At 42.5% G+C, this 10,930-nt stretch overlaps 1 protein-coding gene across 1 annotated transcript in view; it reads right to left on the bottom strand.

The window, feature by feature from the left end:
• Positions 1-10,930, bottom strand: part of CDH4 (cadherin 4) — a 413,304-nt gene that overhangs the window by 17,140 nt on the left and 385,234 nt on the right. The window contains exon 9 of the mRNA XM_042884811.1: positions 1,950-2,135. Coding sequence (XP_042740745.1) covers positions 1,950-2,135 — 186 coding nt within the window. The remainder of the gene's footprint in view (positions 1-1,949; positions 2,136-10,930) is intronic.

Here is a 10,930-nt window from a genome sequence, read left to right on the forward strand (position 1 = left end):
GGAGGATAAGGTAAGGTTATATACGGAAGACATTCAGTGCAATTTCAAGCTTTGAGCTCAGCTTGACAAGATAGGATTTTCATGTGGTTCTTTGCATTGTGATCACTGTGGGTTACACAGCAGTGGAAAGTCAACACCAGCATCTATGGGGTCTTGACAAATCTGCCCCGCTTTTTGCTTGCATGTTCTGAATAAAGGATGGTTCATTATGGAAAAATCCTTGTGTAGCAGCAATGATCTTGTAAATCCCTGCTCTTCACTCTGACATGGCTTTAAACTACAGTCATGACGCTTCACTAGATTAAGAGTAAGAGCTCCTCCCTTGCTTTCAGTCAGAGTGCTGGCATTTGAATTTCAGACCGACTGTCGATATGAACACAAGTCAAATAGTTCCATTTTACTTTGTGTAATGTTTTCTGTTTAGGCAGAAAATATAGACATATGCTTATAGGTATACTTAAATGCATAAATGTGTCCATACACATGTGCATCTAGAGCTACTGCTAAGCTTGAAGAAGTTGAGCAGCATTGCACAAGATAAGGCTGTCAAATGTCATTACAGAGCAATAAAGGGCGATAAATACAAGGACCCTGCTGAAATATCATCTAGCAGGTAAAATGATGTCTTCCTTAAACTTTCAGCAAAGTGGCACCTGCAGACACACACACATAGCCCAGGGCCACAGAACAGGATGAGCTCGCAAGCTCACACGCTCCTACCAGCATTAACTCACTGCCATTCCTCTGGTGTCACTTTTTTTTTAATATCCAAACTGTAAGTACTAAGAATGACTGCAACTTATTAGCTACAAGGGAGTGGGACTCCTTTTTTTCAACACAGAGTTATTCCTTAATCAGCTTGCTCTTTAAATACAGGTGCTCCATCCTAAGTAGTTGATTAAAACTTTCTGTTCGAGCAGGCCAGACTTCTCAGAAGTCTTTGTTCATGCCAGCACATATTATCCATTTCAGATGCAGTGCACAGTGTGTGCAGTGCAAACTCCCACAGATCACAGCAGCCTATTCATGATGCCTTCATTTTCGTGGCAGTCACTGGGAGCATCCATAGGCATCTTTTCTGGGAAGAGATTCAGTGAATGCTGAATGAATGAACCCAGTAGTTTCTGACTGTGTGTAATTACTGCAGGAGCATTCATTGCCTGGGCTGCTGGTCTCAGGGAGTGGGGAGTGAACTCTCAAGCAATGATAGAGGCACATTCTCTGGAGGCAAGAAGGGAAACAGAATTTGACACTTGTAAAGACCTGGAGGGTTTGGGCTCTTTGACGACAAAGTATACAGAAAAGAAGAGGTAGTGAAAATGTACAGTCTTATTTCTCAGAGTCATTGGGCAAGATCCACTGATGATCTAACACATGGAGCAGCCTTCACTTAGGATGTGGTTCACACTGTGTGTTTATTGCTTGATTGTGGGAAAAGGAAAATTTCTGCAACCATTTTTTTGTTGAGCAACTCAGAGGAAAATCTCTCTTCTTTTCTTCTGTTACCAGGAAATTCATTGCTTCTGAAATCTCTCCTACACTCCTTGCAGATCAGTTGGCTGATCTCCTGCAGTGAAATGCCATCCCCTATTCACAGGCTCAGAAAGAAGAAGGTGCAGCCTCTGCCCGAGGCATCAAGCAGGGCAGGACTGGGCAGTCCTGGTACTAAACCCACTGCCGGAGCTCAAAAGGATCAGGTCAGGCTCTGATGCAGGCAGCTGCCCTTGGCATGTGAGAGTTTATGAGAGCTTACAGTGGGAGAAACTCAGAATCATTGGCATAGTAAAAGTATTCAGGACGCCCACACAGCAAGGGGGGAAACAACAGATTGAAGTGCTCGTACTCCCAGGTAGAGAAGGCATGAAATAACTGCAGTCTTTGGGCAATCCTTTCAGCCTTAGTGAGCTTAAAGGGTGAGAAATATGGCTTTACTTTGGCTTCCCACTTACCTTGACCACAGTTACCATGCCCTCATTGGTGACAGGGTCTGTCCGGATGGTGAAGTGGCCAGAGGGGTCCCCGCTGATGATGCGGTAGATGGCATTCCAGTTGGGAGAGTGAGGCTGGTCCCGGTCCATCACTGTCAAATTTGCAACCACAACCTCCACTCTGTTCTCAGGAACTTCCCCCGAATACTGCAGATAAAAGACAGAAGCAGTCACAGATGGGACTTTTGGTTCTCATGGCCATGTCCTCTCTCCCTTTAAGCAGCACGCAGACACAGACCTCAGTCCATGGAGAGGACCATGGGGTTGCTCGTTGTGAGTGACTTGTCCCTTTCTCACTTCTGCTGTTCATATATCCCCAAGCCCTTTGAAGCCCAGATTCACTTTTTGGCCCAAATGAGAGGAAAGTCACTCTCACCCACCCACTGCCCACATATCAACAAATGTTCGAGCAAAAACAGAAATGTTCCTGATTCACTGGAGCAATCAGAGAGTTAATGTCAACAGCAGGTAAAAATGGCAGATTAAAATATGCCATTTTTATGATGACTACATCCCTTTAAAATAAGGTATTTTGCCTCCCTCAAATTTCAGTGAGAGCATTTTATTGCATCTTCAGAGAATTTCTTTCTTTCGTGCACTTGATTTGATTTTGTCTCATTATTTAAAGCGTTTCTTGTGAGTTTGCCACTGCCCTTCCTGATGCTTAATGCTCTCATTTAGCACTGATTTTCATGGAGCATGTCCAGTTCAGGCATATCCTGATGCATTAGCTGCATTCTCTCTGCTTTCCAGGCCTTGATTTATCATATGGCTGATCAGGGATCCTGGCCTCTGAAAACTTCCAGTATTTGGAGCTCTGAAGCTGCCAGTAAGACACATTCCCAAATTTTCAAATGTGCTCATCTCTCAACGCTGCCTATTATCGGCACTTGCAAATCAACACTCTGATTGACATATGGCAAATTAAACACTGGAGAAATGATAGGAGCTGGCTCTGGGTCTGCAAGTGAGAGCCTGGCCCCAAACTGCAGGAGCAGAGCACTCCGAAAATCTGGCCTTTGGTGTTCACAAATGCCAGGTTATGTAAATGATAATAAATCATTCCTTTGTTAGCACAAGAGTCCCTTCTCAGTACTAACCCATACGCATCCATCGGCGCCCTTCAGTGTGCTTATATTTACTGTACATTATTACACTACTGCCAGAAAAAATATTCAATCTGCCCTATGTTAATGTAGATTTAAATTTGCTCTTTAGTGGTATCTTGAATGGCATTTTGCCCTCTTTTCTGGTACGCACCTGTCCTAAACAAATTTTCATTAGTGAATGCAGATGGTATCTCTTTCCAGCCATGCTGAGTGGTGGGGAAGAACAGTGGGAAGCTGAGAGAGGATTCTAGTTCCAGCACATGCTACAGATCTTTTCTCTTTATTTCCCACAGTTTCACTCGTTCTTTACGCATTCTCTTGCTCAATTTGAAATGTCTGTGGCACACAGCTTAAACAGGGGAAATATCATATGGAAATTTATCAAAAGCCTTTTGAAAAATCCATTAGATTATGTCATACGTACACTCCTATTACCGATTTTGTCTGAAACCTGCTCAAAAGAACTGAAGGAGATTACTTTAGCAGGATCGTCTCTTACTAAATCCATGCTAGTTATCGCCTATTACATTACGTTAATGTTGTATGGCATGCCAGCAATGACAAGCTGGTGAGCTCCCACTCTCTTCGAGTAGATGACAGCACTGCTAACATCACAGGATCTTATCTGTTGCAATTTCGAAGGATTTAAGCATGTTGTGCATCTATTGCCAATCTCTGACCTTGGACCGCAGTTTTTGCCTGCTACCACCAGGTTTATGCCATGCAAAACCAAACAGGATTAAGAGAAAGCTGTCAACTGTACTTAAGACATTGAGGAGGTCCAGTCTTCCAGGCTGCTTAGCACCTTTAGCAGATCGTAATCCAGGTGTTGCCAATGAGTTTGGCTACGTGGGCAAATACCACACAACTGCCAACAGATGTTACAGCAGCTTTTCTAAAAGCCATGACAACATCTGCTTTTGGCTTGCAGCAAAATAGTTTACACTAAGGCATATTTTTAAAATAGGAGGTATATCAACAATCTTGAGTACACAAACACATCTCAATGTAAAGCCTGAAGGAGGATCATAATCTTCCAGGAAGCTTTCTATTAGGGTAAAACTCAACGTGCTCAGCAGACACTGAGCAATCCAGGAGCTGATTCAGTTGTCAACACCTACTAGGCATATCTGGGAAATGATTTAGTCCTGTGCAGCTCTAGGGGTAGATATTATCCATATGTTTACATAGGCACATATTTTCCTGATAAGAACAATAACTACACTAGAATCAAAGGACCCATCTGAAGCTGTGCAGGTGAAGAGGGCTGCACCTCAAAAATGAGACCAACTTTTATAACCTCTGGATCAGCAGCCACTGGGAATCAAAAATGTAGCTCATCTTTCCTCCTTCTTATGCTCTCCCACTATCAGTAGTGTAAATAAGTGCTGTTCATGCATTGCCCACAATTGTCTTTACTTTTAATAAAATTAAGAAATGACATTACATGGCACGTGAGAAAGGAACGATGGCAGCTCAGAGCTATGCACACTCCTTTAACATCATTCCCTCCCTACTTGGGAGTAATTCCAGATAGTGAACAATGCTTTCTTTCACTGTGCTGCTTTACAGCATTCCCACTGCTGTACATTTTCTTTCATAAGATTACAATTGATTTTCAAATAAGAGAAGCATATCTGCTCAAACAAGGTAAAACAATGGGCAACACGAGAGCTGCTAGAGTAAACATAAGATTGATAAAACACTGCTTGACCTATACATTGTAGCATTTACTCGTATTCCCTTGTAATTCATTTAGCTTCACTTTCAATTGTTGCATTTGAAGTCCTTAATTTCCAGAGTGCTTTTCTGAGACCGTTCAGAAAGACTTCTATGGCTGATTGTTATACACTCCGCTTCCCTTATGAGATAAGAATTTGTTCTGAACTTGGCATGTTTTTAAGTTCTTAAATTCTGTACTGTCTTTTTTCCCCTTCTCTCCATAAAAGCATGTGCTGGCAGAAGTCCTTTTCTCATTCCTCTGGAGCTGGCCTGTCTGAAGTCATGTCTTACTGAAAAGGTAATAATTCATTGTGATTTTCTGGTTGCATCAGATTCTACTAAAATTGTTTAATCCCAGAGTTTGTCTTTTGTCTCGTCCAGCACTTGACAGCATATAAACACGCAGACAAATATCACTCAGGAGGAGTCAGGGATTGATGTGGGGGGACAAATGATGAATTCACACACCTTCTTGACTGTGTGCTATAAATCTGGAGTCTGGGCTGTGAAGCCATGCACAGCAGAATAAAACCAATTAGCTCATTGCAGCCACTCCTAGGGAGGTGTTCAATTGAAATGGATGAATATGGAGATAATCAGGCTTTCTTCTAAATGGAATTCCTTTTTTTCTAGTGTGCTTGCCTTTTCCTAGCTGTTTTCAATAAAAAGCTGTGAAAACTTTTTATGTGAAAGTGCAGCCAGGGAACCCAACACTATATGTAGTTGCGTGCCAGGCTGAGTTTGCCTCCACATACTATGCAACGTAATCCTATTGCAAGCCAAATGTTTACCTTTTCCACATGCTATTTAACAAAGATGCTTGAATGCACACAAATTAATAAACAGCTACAGTCCAGCTGCAGCCATCTATGTAAAATGGAAAAAAAAAAAGCGAAAATCTCCTAATAAATCATTAATTGTGATGTGCCTGCCCAATTGCAGCGTGGAAAGAAGCAAATGCCAACCTAATTGATTGCTTCTTATTCCATCTTTATAGGCCTGCATTTTTTATTGTGGGGGCTGAGAAAGCCCAGAGGTGTAAAAAACCTCTAGACTGTACTGTGTGTATCTGTCAATGTGATATTTAGATCAATAATCTTCTTTTTTTTCCCCTTACTCCTACTGCCGGTAATTTAGCTTTTCTTTCTAGAAGCCTAATTGCCGTTTTCCTAAGCCTCGCTATCAGTTCTCCGACCTTTAATTTCCACTACTGTTTGCTGTATGGATGACTGTATGAGGTCTGCAGGTTGTCCCGCTGCACGGTTGCACCCGGCCATCAGTTTCTATGACAGCAATATACTGAACTCTGGGTTCTTGCTCCACCTTTGCTGCTGTGCATCAGAGACCACGAATGTGCTCGAATCTACAGTGACCTGATACACAGTCGTCCACATTCTGCATGCAGATCAGATTTTGAAATGTGAATTTCTTAATCCCGTTTCATTAAAGAACTACTCTGTGTGCTCCTGAATGACAATCAACTTCTAAGCCCTGATGTCTGCCCGGTGTTTGGAAGCAGCCCACTGTGCCCAGCTCTGCATTACCCAGGCAGCAGCCCCTGCACCGCACATCCCTGTGTTCACTTGGGTCTGCTCCACAACCAATCCATGCACACATTGACTGCTTCAGATTCTTATATGCCATGTGGCAAATGCTTCCCCAAACATCGTCTATGAAGCCTGACACACTCCTGCCAGCTTGCAGCTCTGCTCTGCTGGTGTGAGGCCCAGCTGTCACAGAGCTTGTTCTGAAACCAACTGCTTGGGCTGCAGGCATGGCTTGCCATGGGCCATTCAGCTTCATGCAGCCAAGCACATGTGCTCAGCTCACCAACTTGGGGAAGTCCTGCCTCCACAGTCAGCAGTTTGTGCCACTGAAATGCACCCACACGTGCAGAGGAGCTCTCAGATCTGCAAGTAAGGCTCAAGGTAATGGCCCCTTCTTTCAGAAGCAGCAGATAAAAACCCTCTCATTTCAGCATCTCTGCCTTGAGGAAGGAACATAGAGGTCTGGCTTTCACCTTGGTTCAAAGACTCTTACAGTACTCACCGGGAGTTCAGAGACACGTAATAGTAAAAGGATATTAAAAACCCAAGAAGTTTACATGTCTGACAATGAGCACTAATTTTTTTTCATTATCAGATGCTACATTCCTGTGCTGGTCTGAAAAGATGCCACAAAAATGATGACACAAGACACTACTCTGCTGCAAGATAGCCTTTTCCAGATAAATATGTCTTATGGAACGAGGCTCAAAGTTGGCATAGAAATTCAGATATTTTACAAAAATGCATTACAACACAAAGGAGCTTTTTACAACGTTCTTATGAAAGGTTTAAAAAGAGATTAAAATTAAGTCCTTGGCACGGCGTATAGCCTTGTCAAGGAAAAAAAAAATCTACATTAACCCCGTGTAGGAAAGTTGTACTTTATCTCTATTTCAAAGGCTATAAAGAACCACTTTAATCAACCTACTTGACTTTGGGGACTTACATGTCTCACTGAAACTCATGAAATCTGGCATAGCGTGATTTCCAGAACACAAAAGCCTTTAATCTGTAACCCAGCACTCTTGTACATTCAAATCCTGATACTATCTCCTTGTTAGGAAGAAAAATTGTGAATTTATCCAAAACGGGATCTCATCTCATCTAAATGATGAAGCCTTTGCAACAGTGACCTTTAACAATTGTTGTACTCAACAATAAAAGATTTTATCATCTCAGAAGCCAATGGAAACACTGTATGTTAAAAGTCCCATTTGATACACAGCCTTTTATTTTCAAGTTTTAGACACAAATACTTTGAACGTTTCATTTGCTCTCTTGTCTAACACACCTTTGTTTCTTGCCTGCAGAATGAGCAGCAGGAAAAGGTAGCTTATACCTTTCTGCAGTCTGCTTGATTGTCAGGTGCAATTAGTAATGCTATCTTTTAAAAAATACATAGGTTTTAAAACAGCTGGAGGCGCCTACAAAAGCCTCATTCTTAAAAAAAAAACCACACACACGCACACAAAAAAACCCTTTATATATATGCATTTATATAATGGAAGATTTTTGCACAGATACATCAGCGTTTTACAGCAGCTGACAGCTCTGTGCTTTCCTTTAGCTGTAGCAATACAGGTATCCCAGCCCTTGGGTTGGGGCAGATCCTGAGAGCATCACAAATTGCTGTTACTTGACAAACCCTCATGGGTCAGCCCAGATCAATGTTTCAGCCCCACCAGCATGCTGTAATGTAGCCCTGCAATACTCACTGGGCTACAGAGAGGGAAAACCTTGAGGAGGGATGGCAGCGATCCCTGTGCGTGGTGGGCACCATGCAGGGATGAGCTGCACCACGTGCACTGCTGTTCCCTGAGCTCTGCACTGTGTTGGCCTCAGCTGAAGGACCTGCTAATCCTTCTGCAACTGCAGGCCAAAAGGAGCAGCCAGAGCTCAGCCCTCCTGGTGCTCACAGGGAGGCATGTAGAGATGTGCACTTCTGAAGAGACATTACGGTCATTTGTATCTGCATTTTCTGCTTGTGTAAACACTATAAATAATGCACTTCTTTAAAAGCAGGTGGCATTAATTCATCTGTTGGAACGTCAGACCTCATACTTCTTTCTCTTTCTTCAAAGTCCAAAAGTAGAAAATAACTGCAGTGTTTCAAAGACAACATCAAAAACGTACTTTTTCCAATTTACACATAAACCAGGCTGACAAAAATGATGTGACAGCATCCAGCTCCTAAGCGAGCAAAATGGACTTCATGGGTCTGACTCTGTATTTCTTGGTGAAGTGCATATAGAAGAGAACATTTCCATTCAGGCCCTGGTAATAAAGTTTCATACTGAAGGCCCTTAAGCTGATCGATCTGGTTCAGGATTTCCTTAATAACAGCCCATTTCACAAATGAGTTTTTAATTAATTTTTTTTCATGTTTTAAGGCATATAAAAACTGCTCATGTGCCTTTGGGATCCAACGATGGATATTTGGGGAAGAGAGAATTTTAAGAGTATGGAAACTGATTTTTTTATGCAGGCCATAATCCCAGTAGTGAGATTTGACCCAAGATTCCCACGTAGCACCTGTCTGCATGCTACCCAAACCTTCTCTGCACTGCAATTGAAATCTCTGTTGTTTCCAGATGAGTCTCAGAATTAACACACTGAGGGATTTCCTTACTTTTTAATGACTACCATTGAACTCTGCTATCAGGTGCTGGAGAACACACGAGATCTGGTCAGAAAACAAGCAAGCAGAGGAAACCTGTGCGTCCAGGCTTGGGATCTGGTGGAGTCACTGCAACCTGGCAGGAGCAATCGAAATATGCATGCCTGCCTGCTTAGAGCAATTCGGAGCACAGAATGATGACTAAATTAAGTGCTGTGTGATTCACAGGATTTGCCACGAGGAAGAGAGGGGAGCTGGATTTTGTTCAGTACAGAAAAGAGCACGTAACAGAGAAAACAAATGCAGTGAGAGATGGGAGGATATCAGGCTGAAGAAAAGAGGAAGCCTGCATATACTTGTACACCTAGGAAGGAAAACATTATTTCTTCCCTGCTATTTTATTGGCAATTAAAGCAAGTTCCTGCACAAGGCTGAAGGAGTTTGAAAAACTCTCTGATGCACACAAATCATGTGAAAGCTCTCAAACTTCCTCCCTGTTGTTAATTCTGTCTGCAGTCTGTGTTCTGACCCTTTCCTCTGCAGCTGGGAGGTGTTAAGGCATCTTGGGCACTTAGAAATGTCTGATAAGAGAAAACTCACAGCACTGCCAAATCCTTTGCTAAATCTCTCTCTCTCTCTTCCTTTTTTTCCCCAGTATGTCACTGAAGATTTCATAACCAAAATGTGCTTAACGAAATTCCAGATATATATCCTCTTAAAATGACAACGCTTGGAAGCAACTGTTTTTAAGGCAACAGAATATTGATGAATTAAAACCTGCCGACCCAAAGGAGCTGGCCAACTTCAGAAGGGGATTTATCTCAGTTCCTCGTAATAACAGAGTCACAAAACACATTTAAATTTCTCAGGCTTGCATCAGTTCCTGAAACGCCGTGTACTTTTAAGGTAATGACATAATCCACTGCAAAGGGGTGTTTGCTGGGACACCTGGCAGAGGTGAGACGTGCCTGCAGGGCTGCGCCAGGGCGAGCACAGAGCTGTGCATCCCAATACCAGCTCCGTGCTGGGAGCAGAACTGGGGCACTGGGATCAAACCTTCAAATACACCACTGTGCACCACCACAGTGCTGCTGATGGGTGCACACGTGTTCCATGCTGATACAGGTACACTCATCCCATGTTGATAGCAACGCTATGAGACAGGAGAGCGCAGTGCCGCACACAACAGGTGAGCAGAGGCTTATGAGATATGTGCTGTGGTTCCTGGATTTGCTCACTGCTGTGCTGAGAGCAGGCAGTGCATGGTGCTGAGGGAGCAGCCCCCAGGTGCTGCAGGAGCTTTAATTGGCTGCGATTGCGCTCTCTCATACAGAGAGCAGGTGGCATTATTCTTGATTTTACACCAAGCAGTACATGTGTCCAATTTGAGAGACACCAATAGAGCTGCTTTTTTTTTTTTTTTAATATATATATATTTTTTTTTTGTGACGGAAAATTGAAATCTGTAATGAAACTATAGTTCCCATTTTTTAACTCACTGGTCTTTGGCAATTTAAACTCCAAGGTCTGAAAAATTCATTACCACTAACTTCCATCAAGGGTGTTCCTGAAACCAAAATTACTTAATCAACTCAATTTAGCTTCTTGTGTAGACCTAATTCAGAAAAACTTTATCTTCTTGAATTGTTATTGCAATTAATTTCCCCCCCTTCTTTTTCTACAGCAGACGACATTTCAGTAATTAGATATTTTATAAAAATGAGTTATTCATTCAGGGTAGCTTCACTTTTATATTTGATTAATCATATTACCACCGAGGTCTGGAGTTTGTCTCGAAGGAAAGTTTAATGACCTCATTTTAATCCTTCTTCTAGCACCAGGCAGGTATCAATGAAGAGAAATAAAATGATCTATTTTTCCTTTTCTCCCCCCCCCCCCCCATTCTTAAGATTACATTTGATGGTGCTTTCTTCCCTCTTCCCCTTC

This window comes from Lagopus leucura, unplaced genomic scaffold (genome assembly GCF_019238085.1).
Source record: "Lagopus leucura isolate 7727_CA_CO unplaced genomic scaffold, USGS_WTPT01 Super-Scaffold_100045, whole genome shotgun sequence".
Classification (NCBI taxonomy): Eukaryota; Metazoa; Chordata; class Aves; order Galliformes; family Phasianidae; genus Lagopus; species Lagopus leucura.